A 17,156-nucleotide genomic window follows, 5' to 3' on the forward strand; every position below is an offset into this window, starting at 1 on the left:
CACAGGACAAATATATATATATATATATATATATATATATATATATATATATATTATTTTAGTGAAATTAATGTTATTAAGATTCTTATTATTCTTCTATACTGTTAAATTACATTTAAATTCTATTAAATAAACCACTTAGTACAGAATACAAATATTTTACCTTAATTTTTCATGGAAGTACCTTTGTGGGATTCCACATCCTCAGTCATGACTACAATAATTCTGTTACTGCTTAATAAAAATTTAAAAATAAAAATACTAAAATAATGAAAATAGTGTATTAAACACATGTGAATTAATATTATATTTTGTTCCAGGTGGTTTACGCAATTGAATTTAAATATATATATTTAAACATATATATATATATATATATATATATATGTTTTTAAAATTAATTTAAAAAATGAGATTAATAAAATTACTGTGATTATTAGTAAAATATGTTTCTAATAATAACAACCTATGTTTCTGAGTTTTAAAAGATACAGAGGTAAAAAGGTACTTTTTACAGAGGTAAAAAAACAGTACAACCAAATATTTTTGTGTTCTACAATATTCTCAGATAAGAATAGTGTAGAATAAAGAGAGTAGTGGATGCATCCACATGAAATAGATCTGAAAATAAAAAAAAAATGAATGGAAGAAGAAAAATTGTGTTTGTGCAAGGTAAGTTAGTAACAGGGATTATATCCATGTACATGCAAGAGTAAATAAATAAAGAAAAGGTGTCAGAATTTTCTGATTGTTCAATTTACCTGATTTGCATCTCTGCCAATTTGCTACTTTCCACATGTTCCATAAATTTAATGCCTTGAATAGGATAGGCTCGTAGCAGACCAGGATCTAAATCAGCTAACATTCAGTCTAACAGTAGTATATAACATACTCGCATAATCTGTGGGATTGTGATGTTTGGTATTTTATGGATAGAAGCAATAATAATGATTAGTGAGAAAATTAATATTGAATTTAACATTGCTAAAAATTTGTAGAATTCTTTAATAATAACATACCATCATGATTTGTAAGACAATTAGAATTAAAAAATTTCTTTCAAATAACAATATTCAGCCAAAAAGAAAAAATTAACAAAACAAAACTGCTAGTTGTTAAATAAACGTAGGAATGTTAAATTACAAGATGAAACTTATTATTCTGAGAAATATTAACTTATGACTGGAATCGGAATTTAATGTTAACTTAATTATTTTTTTTGTGTTTATTCAGGAAATAAATATTTTTATGTAAAAATAATGTGTAAATTATTTCACAAATCCAAAACTCATTTTCTTTACTTGCTTTAATTTTATTTATTATATAGATAGGAATGAAATTTTCTTTTTTTCTTTGCAATGATTTTAATAGGTGTGTAAAATATACTTTTATTTCCATGAACTTGAATTACCATAACTAATTAAAAAATAAGCAACTTCAATTTGTTAATTTAAACTATTTAATGCTGCAAATAAATTTTTACTGTGATTAATAAGCCAAACAAAAAGAGATAATGGAAGTGAATTTTTATATCTCTTTAAACTGAAAAAAATTAGAAATTATTTATATGAAATTAGTTTGGCTTAGATAAATGGCTTAGTTAAATTTCTGTAAATAAATATAAATATTTGTTTTTAACGTCTAAAATAATTATATTAATAATCTGTAACTCTGAATTTGCACGCAGTTAGCAAACATTTAACCACATATTTTAATGAATTCATCAAAATTTTAATTTAATCACATGAAAATATTTAGTGAAATTTTTTCTCTATAAGTATAAATGAAATATACACAATCAGGTCACAGGTAAAAAATTACATTATAAGAGTCATGTAACAACATAAGATAGAATTTCATTCCCATATTTTGTGATTATGTTTAAAACAAAAAAAAAAAAAAAAAACAGAATAAATTGCATAAAGTCTTTCAATTCAATCATTTTAAGCTCTATTTGTATTTACTTTATGCACTATTTGTTGGATAATTCCTTTTTACTGAAAAACAATAACCAAAATTACATTTTATTTCATAATATTTATTTCTAATTTTATAGTTGGACAAAAAAACAAGTGATTTACTTGTAAAGGACTTAATAAAAACTGAACAGTGAAACCATTCTTTTGTGTTCTTAAAAAAATTGAAAAAAAAATTTTCATTTTGAGGTCTCCCATACTCAAGGGGAAGCATTTGTATAAAATTAATTTTTAAGAAAATAATCAGTAAGTGTTGATAATAAATTTAAAAAAATAACTTTTTAAAATAGTTAAAAAAAATACATACAGGCCATAATTATAAGTAAACAAAATTTGTAATTTTTTAGAAAGGGGGAGAAATCTTTGGGTAATATTTTTAAATACTAGAATAAGATTATTAAAAAATTAAGATTTTTGATATTAAACAAAATGTGAGATGGATTTCAATTTAAAATAAGTTTTAAAAAAATGTTGTTAAAAATATTTTTAAATATTTTTGGTTACCACAGATCATTGGAATGGGATAGGCAAAAAAATGTATAATGGTTTTAAGACCGTTGATGTCAAAATATAGATGTAAAAAACTCCCATTAACTCCTTTTTTAAAATAAGGTATAACTAAAAAAGAAAAGTATATAAAGTAATTTTTTGGTGGAGGGGTGAATATTAAATAAAAATTTTTCATAATTGTGATTTTTATAAAAAAAATTTAGAAAAAGGTTTTACTTAAGTGCCCCAGCAAAGATTTGAATCACCCCCACCCTTTTTTAAAATCTTTGCAAAAATTTAACACATTCTTTTACCCCAAAGGTAGTTCCAGTTTGCAAGTCTACCAAGTTTGAAGAAAGTCGTTCAGTGGAGTCCAGAGTTATAACACCAAATATCGGCCACATATATACATACATACACACAAATATCTGACTGACAAAAACAGATTTTTTTGGATTTGAAAGCATTGGAATAAATTTCTTTTTGCAGATTATTTTTTTTGTTAATGTCTTCTTAAAGACTAAACTTAAAAAAGGCTGATTTTTTTATAGTCTATATACTTTCCTGTTATAGATACAGTAGCGTATATACAGTAGTTTTCATTATTTAATCCCCTCTCCCCTGGGCCGGACCCACAATTAAGTATAACACAGCCCAGAGGAGTTTCCATATACTCAAACAGACCTCCCTGCTATATATCTGGCATGACAGGTTGGCTTACCGGTCAGGTCTTTCCTCCGTGCCTGCCTGCTTCTAACTTCCAGAGCAGGGTAACGAGGTCCGACTATATTGTTCCTGGGCCCCATCCCAGAAGCTGGAACTTGGTCTATCAATATAGTTGAAAAGTAAAAAGCTAACTGTTCACTTCAAAATTTTGCTCATACTGTTGCTACCCACATACAACTACATTATATATTTTTCTATTTTTTTTTTTTGGATGAAAACTGTAGGAGAGACGTAGATTTAATTAAATTCATCAAGATTTATTGAATCCTTTCTGAGCAACTGAAGCAAGACTGAATGGTACGTTCAGTGCGGCAAGAATTAACCACACAAGCTCTGCAATACATAGGAGCATAAAAGATCTCGAATACCGAGATCATACATACAGAGTGTTTCTAAAATGGTGGGCTGGCAATACTTTTTCAGATTCTACTTTAATTTGATACTAATTTACAATACTAGAATTAACAATAAATAAAAACAATTAATATTTAATTGAATTGAATGTAAAGTGGAGGACATGAAAACAGACACAAAATTACATCAATTTTCTGTCATATATTTGTTAACAGATTTTAAAAAATAAAATGCCATTTTTTTCAAAATAAAAGGCTTAATATGTTAGTAAATAACATAAACTTTTATAAAACTTATATTTACGGAGATATGATAGATTGAAAAATAAACATGGCCGCCATTTTGTAATTTGCAAATTCCTGATTTTTTGCTAATTTTTAAAAATTTATTACCAAAATGCCTACAAAATATTAATATTAACGTCTATCGAAACTTGAGATATAAATTTTTATATTAAAATAACAAAATGGTAGACAGGAGGAGAGCAAAGAGAAATCTCCATGTTTCCCTAGAGTACTTTTTGTTTAATTTTACAAGTAGAATCCGAAAAAGTTCACCAGCTCACCATTTTAGAAACACTTTGTAGAAAGAATGTGACCTCAAGATTGTAAAGTTAGTCTAATTTAGAGCTAATTACTTTTTTAAAGGTAATTTCTAATTTCTGAAATTCAAAGGTAATTTGTGGTTGGGGTTCAATTAACTACACTTCTCAGGAATTGTTGGCTTGAGTCTGTAAAAGATTATACTTCATTTAATGATGTAAATATCATCCTCCTCTCATTGGGCCATGCAGGGTTTGTTTATTATTCACTCGAACAGATTGCAATGTACACATTAGAAAAAAAATAATAAATTAATGGTTACTTCAGTTTTAGTTGCATTAATACTGAGTTTGTTATTGAATAAATAAAAGATTTACAAAAAAATTACTTATCTATCCTTCAAATCAAAAAATTAATTGATTAAAAGAATATTTATAACTTGAAATTACAAAAAAGCTGGAGAAGTATTCCATGATTTTCCCAGCTATTAATAATAAAAATTAAGAATTAGAGCCAAAAAGCAAACACGGAGTATATATTTTTTGAAGGTAGGGAATAAATTTTTAAAAAAAGTTAAAAAATTAGCTTAAAAATGTTTATGCATTTTAGGTTCAGGGTCTACAATTTAAAAAAAATTGTAGACTTCTTGATAGCTCTACATATGATGTATAAACTTTAAAAAAAGTTTTTAAAAATACTTAAACCAAAGGGAAATAGAACAAAAGGACAAAAAATATATATATTTCAATTTTAAAAGGTGAGGTTGATTTTTTAAAATGTTTTTTCAATTATATATATATATATATATATATGTTTATATTGTAAGTATAAAATTTGCTTTAATAAAGTTTTTCTGTAAAATGCCGCTGAAGAAAATCAGACTTGGATTTTTTTGTGATATCTCCCACCTTTGAACAAATTTAAAAAAATAATAATATGATCATTGCTCCATGTATAGTAATACTTGAACCAAATTTGAAAAAAAAACTGATTTGGTCAATCCAAATATACAAGGCCAAAAGCACTGCGACAAACACAAACGTGTATATGTAAGCACATACATACAAACATATGTTTTTTTTGTCTAGATGAACTATTTGGTCCCTAAAACATAAAAATTTTCAAAAAGCCTGATACTCCATTTTTGACAAGATCACCATACTTTCCTCTTTAATTTAGCTAATAGCTATATTAACATAGCTTTTTTAATAACTATATTAGCAGAAAAGTAAAACAAGAAAATGTTAAACTGCACTAAAAAAAAATATTTGAATAAGTAATTTCATTTAAATATTATAAATCCACTACATCAAGCTCAAAGTTGAATACTCATCATTATGTTAAGCATTGATTTTTTATATAAAATTAGAGTTTTTATATCTATTACTGCTCCTGATTTCAAATTTTAGTGATAAAAAATCACTATATTCAAAATCTTGTTATCATATATCTTTGACCAATTCCATTTGTTTTCATTCGTAATAATGTGTAAATTGAAATCCACTGTTCTGATTAAAGATGTTTTATATCAAAATAAATAATTTAATAACTGGGATTAATTTTGAAAAATAGGCATGTTAACTACCATGAGTTGATTAAAATATACAATTTATAATTTATTAATTTCTTTTTAATTATTAACTTATTATTTTACCTATGTTCAAAAACACTCGTATAGTGACTACTATTTCATCAAAATAGGAATATACATTACTTAAAAATAATAACCTTAAATTACAGAAAAGAGACGTCAGTCTTCTTCCAGTCATTTGATAAAACTGTTTATCTACTGCTAATAAATAATCACTGTTGTGAATATATGAGCTTATGTTTTGGTGGCTTATTAAAGTTGATTTAAACTAGAAACAAATTATTAAATTAATTTTAGTGATTATTTTTTATATTTTTAAAATTCTCTACAACAGTTTATAATGTCTTTTATGGAGAGATGTTATGTGCAGTAGTTGTTATATATTTTATTAAATTAAGGTCTTTAATTAGTTTATTTTTATTTTTAATGTAACATAAATTGACAAATTCTAGTTATTCATCTGTTGTAGTTTAGTTCTATTGCTACATGTAACTTTTCAAGAGTATAACATAAATTTGTCATTACTAATTTCTAATATTGTTGTAAAATAACAATATTAAAATATTTAAAAAAACATGTTTGTATCTTTTAATGTTGACTGCATAATTAGATATTTTTCATATTTGTATGTTTGTAAGTGCATCTGATAACATTTTGTAAAACTTCTGTTGGTTATATCAAAACAAAATAGCTTAGAGTTTTGCTTTCTACATTTTATCATTTGCATTATGTATTCTTATGAATTTATTTATTTAAAGATTTGTTATCTGTTTCATATTCTATTTTCTAGTTGGTTTAATTTTTTTTACATTTAGTTTTATTACATGTTTATATTTTTTAATGTTGCATCAAAAAATCTATATCGTTATTTTTTATTTCTAGTGGATTTTCAATATGTGGTAAAAAGTGTTTAGTTAGTATACAATATTTAGAATTGATTTGTTAATGTGAATTACTGAAATGTTATCTACATATCTAAACTAAAGTTTTAATTTATTTGTATAATATTAAAAATTGTTATTTCTTTCATATGTTAGGGAAGGAATTGAAATACTTCAATTTTGTAAACAGGTGGAATCGCTTGAGCAAAATCTGGAATATACACAGATAAAAAAAATCCATCCTAAACCTTTGGGAAGTTCACAAGTTTTCTGGGGGCATACATTGTCATGAAGCAAACACACTCCACGAGTCAAAAGATAAACATGATCGATTTACCTCACGTCGGCAACGACGTGAGGTACGATTGGCGTTTTTCATTCGTTTTTATTCGTTATAAATAGACGCATAATCATTCCGTGTCACAATACAACTACGAAATCTTATAAAGTGCTAGCAAAACAACTGAGACCAGATGGCAATGAGCCCTGTTGTGGGTGAACCTGTGCGCATGCGACGCGAAAACGATTCCGAAACGACCATAGTATTTTTATACTAGGCTTAATGTATTCTTGTGTGAAATTTTTGTATTCATATTTTTGTTATATAAAAAAGCACAGAAAAATTCGGATTCAAAAAAATGATGTTCCAAACTATTCTGATTTTCACTGAGTTAAGATTTTTATTTACTTATGATTGGCCAAAATCCTTAATTATCATACCCATCCATTAACTGAGAAAGGCAGTTTATTGAAGTTTAAAATTTGTTGGTACTAACTTTTTCTGACATCAAAGGTATTAAATTAAAATACGATTATGTTTTTTTAATTATTATTATTATTATTTTTTTTTTGTTAACAGAAGAAAGAAAGCATTTTAAACTAGATGTCTAAAAATGGCAACTTAAAATCAAACTTTTTCTACAAGAGATTATTTTTAAAATGCTTAAGTTTTTGAACTGTGTTCTAGAATAAAATATTTTATTGATTTGAGATAATATGTGTTTTAAGTACAGTTGTTTATTATATGATTTTTACCTAACTGGTTTTTGAATGTACTATTCTTTTTCAGAGAGAGACCTTAAGACAAGACTTCTTAAAATTTAAAAATACTTAATTTATAAGCACTGTTAAATGAAAATTGAACAAATGAAAACATTTTAAAGATTTTAGTTTGCAAGTGGATTGGCTAAACCTGAAGAGTTATTTCTTTTTAAATTGCTTAAAAATTATATTATTTTATATCTTTAATATTTCTAATTTTGAACAAAGCAAAACTAAAATAGTTTTAAAAATAGTCAAAGAAACTTATGAAACAGGGAGGTTATCTAATAAATTCTTTCAAATGTTACCAAAATCTAAAATATTTAAAAATTTATTTAAAACTGTTTAGCTCAGCTTGGTGGCATAGGTGATAATGTATTTGCTTGTTAAACCAAAGGTTCTGCATTTAATTCCTGACTTGAGTCTGAAAAATGTATAAGAAGACATCCCTAATGTGTTACTTATGACATCAATAATTGATGTAAATAGAAAATTAAAAAAATATATATATATTTTAATATGTTTAAATGTAATTTTTTTTTTTAAATAAGTGCCAAAAAATTTGAAGAAATAATACCTCATAATTATTATTATGTTGTTTACGTGGAAGTAAATTAGGTTTGTCCAGATCATCAAAATTTTCTGCAGATGGTAGTCGTCTATAACCACCGTATGGTAAACATTTACAGTAAAATACAAAAAATAGCGAAAATATTAAAAATAATTTTATCTTCATTTTTAACATGTAATGTATTATTTCTTACAAGAAAAATTAAATAATGAATAATTTAGGAAGAATACATAACCACTATGTTTAAATAAATAAAGAAGTTAAATTAAAAAATTTCCACATTAAAAAGGAATAAAAGAATAAATTAATATTGCAGAACCAATGTTTATTGACTATAACGAAGAAATAACTTACAATAACATTCTATGTTTTAGTCTGTGTGTATAAGTGTACGTTGTATGAAGGTGAAGGTGTAATTATGCTTTTGTGACGCATCAAAATAACTATTGATATGTACAACTGAATGAGTATTTATATGTTAATATATTATCTGGAAAGAAGTGAAATAAAAACAAACTAATGGTTATACAAAATTAAATCATGAAACAAAAAAAATAATGACTTTTTAATACTAGTAATTAATTCATTTATGGTAGCAATAATAAAGAGTCATTTTATTGCAGAACAATGTAAGTAAATATTATAATTTTGATAACATTAAAATTAATTATATTAAATCAATTAATTAATTAAAGAATAACTTATAATGGTGTATATATATATATATATATATATATATACACACACACCATTTTCAAATAAAATTATATGAAAAAAGATAGAGCTTCAACATTTATAAAATAGATGTAATAAAATTAATACTGCAACAAATTTAACAAATGAATTAATTATTGCATGGGCAAGTAATTGAAACTATAATCAACAATTTTTAAATTTAGTAAAATATTTGTGTTCTGGTAAAATCTTCTTTAAATAATAAGTATAAATGTGTATTCTGTAAATGTCTATTATATATTCTGTTAATAAGATCAATCGTTAAATTTAAACATATCAATTACAAATTTTAGCATGTTATTTATTACCCAATTAAATAAAAACCATACCATGAAAGATGTTAACTTAGTAAAATACAATATAATAATTACATCTACTGTTAATGGATAAAAACATTAAAAATAACCGTTAAAACATTATTTGTTTTACTCTGTAAAAACTTCAAAATAAAAAAAATTGAAATGAAAGATACACTATTACTAACAACAAAGAAACTAGTGAATATACATAACACTTACAAGGGTTCTCTAAACAATAATCATAATTTATTGTAAAGTAAAAGACATTGTAATAATGTTTTTTTAATATGATGAAAAAAAATTTTCATTACTAAATAAAAAGAAATGTATTTTGATCAATCCTGGTCAGCTGAAGCAGTGGAAGTAGAGCAATGTTGTTGGATCATCATCTTAAATAATGTTTTATTCATTGTTTGCAATACATATAAGTGTATGAATTGGAGTTAACAGTAATACAATCCTTTGATCAACAAACAGCCTAATTAAATTTAATACCTATCTTAAGGTGTTACTATTTTAAATTATAATTGTAATTTCAAAAAATAAAATTTATTGAGTATTTATAAATTCAAATTGAGATTATTCACCCATTTTATGTGATCATCTGTAGCATTAAAAATGTCCATTATTGTGCCACCTGCCACAACACAATGGTTGCTCAACAGAGTAGTTGTTAATTACAAAATATGCTAAGTTGTATGATTATATGGCGACAGCCACAATATACAGAGTTTGACTAGTCTCATTTAGACCTATTTAACTTCCACATCCTGTGATAAAGACTGTTTAGGTTTGTCCAAGTTTTTCAAGGTGTAAAACCTGAAATTTGTACCATCTGATCAATAGAAATCTACACTAGGAAGAGAAATTTCTTCCATCTAAGCCAATTCATTATACTCAGGCTCTTTTTAGCTCATGTCGATGCATCTAGAGTGACTTTCAGGAAGGAAATTGACCAGTGTATATACTGGAAATCCACCAGCATATATCTATATAGATATATGCTGGTGGATTAGGAGTAATGGTTTCTCTCTTAACCTCTCCCTCAAAACCAAACATGGTTTAACTTGATTAATATGTGAACTTGGACAAAACCAAGTCCAAGTTCACATATTAATGTGAAGAGTGTCATGTCAGGGATCAAATTCTATGGTCATGACATTCCGTCTCTTACTCATGACAAAGAAGGGGTGAGATGTAAATATCCATGATATTCATGTGTCTCCCAGGATACTGATAAAGAGCATAGAAATCTGAATGTTAAAAATCATTTTTTTTTAGTAAGGAGCGTATGTTTACTATTACTTGTAAAAAAAAAAATAAACAGCTGAATGAAGAGGAGTTTCAATGAACAGAAAAATAATACTAAATAAATTAATTACATTGTGTTCCTTTCAATCTGATGCTAGTATCTTTTTCTTTTTTGTTAGTGTCTAGTTAGTCAACTGTTCAAATTATACCGTTTGGAAACTTCTCGACAATCGTTCGTTGTCGTTCACTCAATTTTCATTCGTTCTAACTTCTGCCGGCTGGAACGTTTCTTGGACGTTAGGTTTCGATTTTTGATAATTATTCATTCAGTATGGCGTGAGTATTTTACTATTATTTTAAAACAATAGTTCTATATTTTTGTACGTTATGATTCATTTTCGGTTTTTGAGTTATATTTACCAGGTTTGTTGTAAATGGTGTTTGTGGTTATTGTTTCTCCATATTGATTTTTGTAGAAATTGTACGTGAAATTAAATGAAATAAGTAATGTTAATTGATAAAAATTCTATACTAACCCGATTAAGAAAAATACTGTGATAAATATTGAAGTCATCCTAATTTCATATCTGATCTTTGTTATTCTTTCTATAATCGTACTTTACGATTGTAAATTAAGAGTAGCCTACTTCAGTCAAACAAATGTAATTTAGTTTAGATAAATGTTTGTTCAGATCATTTCATAATTCTACATTACAGTAATCACTTCAATTATGGGTAGTTCGAAATTATATCCATAGTTAGAAAAATAATTACTCCAGGGATGTATGTAAATGAATTGAATGAAACTGGGAAAACATTGATCAGAGCAGTGTCAAAAATATATATATTAATGAGTACATGTACTCATATATATGTATATTTTATATGTATATATTTTTGAAATAATTGTGAAGCAGCTATGCAAAGATCATAAATTTGTACAGCATATATTTATATGATAATTCTCAGTATACTGCCCATTTGTATAACCTAAAACTCATTAAACATTTTTTGAAGGAGCCTCAAAAGATCTTAGATAGCTAAAATAATAAACATTAAATAATAATGACAAGCCCATGATTTTTATTAAGACACTTATAATGGAAAATTTATTATTTAGAATTCAGGGGCAGCACCAGTCTTAATCAGTATTATTGTTTTCTGCCTATTTTGTAAAATTTTTCTGGAGAAATAAAACCCACGTACCCTTAAAACAGAATTAAATCTTGGGACTATAACTGGCCCTCTCATGTTAAAAAAGTAATTTGCTGCCATTTTTACTACATTTATGATTTGTTTAAAAAAATGTATGATAAAATTTAAGAGCTGGTTTTCTTACATTTTTTTAGTTTTGCTAATCCCATGAAGAAAATTGTTCTTTAATTTTGTCTAAAATGTTATATCACTAAAGCTCACTTAAAGTGGCTTTTGTTTGAGACATTTAAAAAAAAAAATTTTGTCAAATGTAATTTCTGTGCAGTTTTTTTGCAATAAAATTATTTTTAACAAACTTATTTCAAATAGGTTGGAATTTTTGTCTATTATTAATGATCATCACAGGTAATATAAGCAAAAAAAAACTTATCCAAAACTCCATTATTCATCAGTTCTTGTCGTTAGATATGTCTTTGTTTGAAGTAAAACTTGAATTTTCTACATTGAAAAAGTATTTCATTTGAATTAACTTCCCAAGTGTGCATGTAAGTAAAATCACAGGTATAACAAACAAATTAAGAATGGAATGCCTTCTCCGCATTGTCAAAAAACACTGATAAACAGTGTTTGTGTTCAATTATAAAACTTAACATAACCTGAATAAATTGATTAATTGGATGTACAGGGTCAAACCTCAAAAAAGTATAATGTAATAAACAATTGGCAGTTTATTCATATTTATAAAAAACAAATTAGAATATTTAAGTGAATATAAAAATTTAACCAAACATTGAAGAAAATAAAATTTAAGCATTTGGAGAATATTAGCTGCCTATCAGTATGAAATAATAATATTGCATTTTGTTATTATGCTGATGTTTGACATTATGGCACTCAATTTATTGAGTTAGAAATTGGCTTCAAAATTGAAACAAGTTTTTTTTAATCTTATTATATGCAAGTTTTCGTATGTTTTAACCAGAAATATACATTTATTCATTTCCTTAGGGCGTCTGTTTCAAAGCCCAAGTCAGAGATGTCTTTAGACGAATTAACAAAAAGAGAAGAAGAGGAATTTAACACTGGACCGCTGTCTGTACTCACTCAGTCTGTAAAAAATAATACACAGGTACTAATAGTAATAATAATATGTTTTGATTTTACTTAATTTTTTTTTATACCTTTTTGGATAATATTTCAATTGAACATTAAATCAGTTTAATGGTATCATCTGTTACTATTGCAACACCAGTAATTGCAGTGATAGCATCGTGATGTTACTTACAAGGGTCAGCTAAATTGCTTTTTTAATTCTTAAGACTTCACCATTAGCATCTGTTTTTTTTTAACATAATATCTGACTACATAACTGATTTACTCTGTAGAACATTTGTACAATAGGTTTTTTTTAAATCTCTTTTACATGTCTTTGAAAAAATAAAAATCAGTATTTTGTGGTTATATTTATTTTCTCTGGTTAGACTTAGTTGTTTATTTACCATCTTTTAGATTTCAGTTTTTGTTTTTCAGATATAGCTTTTTGTGTAATTTTACTAATTTTTTGTGTACTATTTAATTAGAATAAAATAATGAAAAAATTTGTGTCAGTTAATCACTTGTTAAAATCTTTTAATTACCTTTCTTTTATTAAAATATTGAAAAACATTCCCAAAAAATTTAAGGAGTGTTACTATTTAATGCAATGTTAATATTAATTTTGGAATTATCTTTTTATAAACATTTTTCAATAAGTTATGTCATCATCAGAAAATTTTTTTTTTAAATTAGCACATCAAATTAAAAAAATTTCATGTTACACAACAATTATCAAAAATAAAAATTGTTCTACATGTAGTTCCAGAACAGTAAGATAATATATTATAATAGTGTTAGCAATTTATAACATTTTTTTGTCATTAATTAATTTACTATATAAACTTAAGGTCTTGTGTGGGATATGGTTTGGAAATTTTGTACTGAAAAATTTATTGAAGCTGACCTGTATTCAAACCCAGGTCCTTCTGGATGAAAGGCTAAATTTGATCAGTATGACAGAGTGCAATAATGTTTTGTAATTGTTAAATGGTAAAACATTTAGAAATTCAAGACATGTGGTTTTTAAACCTTTTGATACTAATCGATTATTGATTTGTATGATATTCTGGGAATCTGTACTTATATTTAGTGTAACTTTGTTGAATTGAAGCCTATAGACTGCTAGCTGCACCTCTTTTGCATAGTGAAAAGTAGTTTGTAATGATTGTAACTGTCGCTTATTGTATTTGTAGGTTACTGGGTTAAAATGTGTTGATAATTAGAAACCAGTTATAGAATGTTTAACCACATTTCTCTGTCAGTCAGCCTGAGACTGTACAAGAGTACACTTCATTTACATTCATACATATCCTCTGAAGTAATACCTTACAGTGGTTCTGGAAGCTAAACAGAAAAAGAAAGCTAATTAAAAATGTTTCTGTTTAATGTTTTCCATTATGCCAATAAAATCTAAGGTAAAATTTATTGTAAAAAAATGTTGCATATTACAAAACTGATAACATTATTTAAAATTTTTAGTAAAGAATTCTGTATTGATAATGTTTTGATTCTCAGTATTTTGTCTGGTAAAGATAGCTTCCTGCTGTCACATATGAATTTGTCAAATGCGGTTTTTTTTACCAAACTACAAAGGCTGTAGCTGCAAGACAGTATAATATTGGCTGAAGAGCAGCCACTGTATGGAGTATTTTAAAACTTGTTAAAGAAATTCTTCAGATAATTTTTAAAGTTTTAAAACAAATGTCTTACAATATGTTTCCTTTTATAGTGTAAACATTCTATTACAGATGTATATATGAGGTAACATATGCACCATCAAAATAAATAAATAACATTATTTTTATATTATAATAAATATATATTATTAATTTTCTATATTTTTTGTTGCTCTATTCTTGTGATAGAAATAAATGTTGAAAATACCAGATACTTGCTGGTAATTGATATGATATAGCTGTAAAGTGAGTGATAAAAAAAGCTCCATGTATTATTCGTTTATTTTGTCTGTTATAATTTTCTGTTATTTATATGAAATTTATTTTTATTGTACAGCATAATATTTTTAAATATATTATATACTTTTTTTAAGGTGCTTATTAACTGTAGAAATAATAAGAAACTTTTGGGCCGAGTTAAAGCATTTGATAGACATTGTAATATGGTTCTTGAAAATGTTAAAGAGATGTGGACTGAACTTCCTCGTACTGGTAAAGGAAAGAAAAAGGTATGTTTAGTAACTTAAAGGTCACAGAAAAACCATATATGAGACACATTCAGAAAGTAAGTGTAATTTGCAAATCTGGCTGCTAGAGCGCTTTAATTATCTCTGTGCATTCCATCATTTATTAACTTGCTGTAAAATAAGCAGATTTTGCTTATAGTTTGTTATATAATTTGGTTGCAGACAAATTTATCATCCCTTTATTGACTAGACTTAATGCCCAGTGATTTTCATTTGCTTCTGTATTTGAAGTGTTGTCTTTTTCTATTAGTACTACACTATGATGATGATTGTGACTATGCCAGAAGAGCCGTGCAACATTACCTACATTTAGCTAATTTTTTATAATTTTTTTTTTAAAAGCATTTAGCATTATTTTATTATTGGTTCCATAATTTGGAAATATCTTATATACTGTGGAATATAATATTATAATAATATAATATAAGAATACTGTGGAAATTATATTGAAAGTAGTTTAAAATATGGCATTCTTATTATAATAAAATTATTTGAAAATAAAAAGTAATAATTTTTCATGGCCTAATGATACTTTCTGAATATGCCTCATAGTATATGCGACTCACTAATTGTAATTAACTTTTACTTTTTTAATTGTTAAATGGTGATACATGTTAAAAATTCAAGACATGTGGTTTTAAACCTTTTGATAAAAATTGATTGTTAGTTTATATGATATTCTAGGAATCCGTACATGTATCTAGTGTAACTTTGTTGCAACTATATTTACTAGTTACTCTTCTTTTGCATAGTGAAGTAGTTTGTAATGATTGTGCTCGTAGCATGTTACATCTGTAGGTTACTGGGCCAAAATGTGTTTATAATTAGAAGCAAGTTATAGAAAGTAATTAACTGTATCCAGGAGCTAATATTTTAAAAATATATTTTGTTTTTCTGGGTTTTGAATCATCAAGCTTGTGGATAGGAAGAAAAGCCATAACCTTTTGCCACGTGTTGATGCCAAAGAGCTCTTATTGGATAAAGACACAATTTGTTTAGAAACTTTTTTAAAATTACAGGGATATGCATAAATGCATGTTAACAAGAAAAATATGTCAATAATTGTTTATAATTGTACAAAACATGTACTTATTTTTCTGTAAAATGTCTGTTTAGAATCTATTACTTAGTGATAATAAAATAGAAAAAGTAGAAAGAAAAGGAATATGGAATTTTTAAATGGGTGTTAGAAGAGTTTTGAAAATAAGGTGAATTGGTAAAAGTACAAAATAAAAAGTTCTAATGTGAATAGTAGTAGACATAGATTTGTAAATAGGTTGGCTGGCCATTTTTAAGACTTCAGGCTCTAGTTAATTTGTTATTATAGGGATGAATGAATGTAAAAAATATGGAAGAAAATGTTTTAACAGTATTTAAAACAAGAGGCTGAAACCTATGTTGTAGAATATAGTAACTGTGTTAAAGTTAAGTGATTAATACAGAAAAGAAGGAATGCCAAATATAATAAAATCAATCAAACAATTAATAGCTCAAAAATAAAAAAATAAATGATTTTTTTAATATATATTTCTTATTTGTAAAAATTATAAAAATTAATGTGCTTGTTTTATAAACTTATTTTACTTCTTTTAAATAAAGTAGTTTTACTTTTTTTAACATCATTAACTTGTTTTTAGTGTTATAAAGTTTTTATTAGCCATGCAGTAGTTAAATCACATTGGTCAGAAAAACTTATATTGTTAACTTCAATTGTGTTTATGAAATTAATTTCCTTTTTTTATTTACAGGCAAAACCAGTGAATAAAGATCGTTTTATTTCAAAAATGTTCCTGAGAGGAGATTCAGTAATTTTAGTTCTAAGAAATCCATTAGCTACTGCTGCTGGAAAATAATTTATAATTTTAAGTACTGCTGAAACAGTTTATTTTGATTACTTTTTTAATTTTTGTAATTGTAAATATAAGTGTTCATAAATGTAATTTTAAGTACTTTAACTGTTATATGTTGATCGTATGAACCATGGAATAACCATCAAAACTCCTTTTATTAGATTAATTCCTTACCAGTACTCCCCAACTATTGTACACAGAGGTTTGCACTGCTATCTGGGTCAAACCATATTTCAGACTAATGACTTGTACATTCATTAAGCAATTGTAACCCCCAATTTTGATTCCATTGTATCAACAATCCCATGCATCCAATGAAAAGAGGAATTATTCCATGTTCTCTGGATAATTCATTTAAATACATTTTTCTAAAATTATTACTTCTTTGGGTAAAAAT

General features: G+C 25.8%; 1 protein-coding gene across 1 annotated transcript; it reads left to right on the forward strand.

Moving 5' to 3' along the window:
• Positions 1-10,638: 10,638 nt before the first annotated feature.
• SmD2 (small ribonucleoprotein particle protein SmD2) lies at positions 10,639-16,864 on the forward strand. Its single transcript, XM_075377263.1, has 4 exons — positions 10,639-10,792; positions 12,620-12,740; positions 14,757-14,891; positions 16,658-16,864. The coding sequence occupies exons 1-4, from the start codon at positions 10,788-10,790 to the stop codon at positions 16,760-16,762; spliced, it is 366 nt and encodes a 121-aa protein (XP_075233378.1). The 5' UTR covers positions 10,639-10,787; the 3' UTR covers positions 16,763-16,864.
• Positions 16,865-17,156: the final 292 nt, after the last annotated feature.

The sequence above is a fragment of the Lycorma delicatula genome, chromosome 10 (genome assembly GCF_047948215.1).
Source record: "Lycorma delicatula isolate Av1 chromosome 10, ASM4794821v1, whole genome shotgun sequence".
Taxonomy (NCBI): Eukaryota; Metazoa; Arthropoda; class Insecta; order Hemiptera; family Fulgoridae; genus Lycorma; species Lycorma delicatula.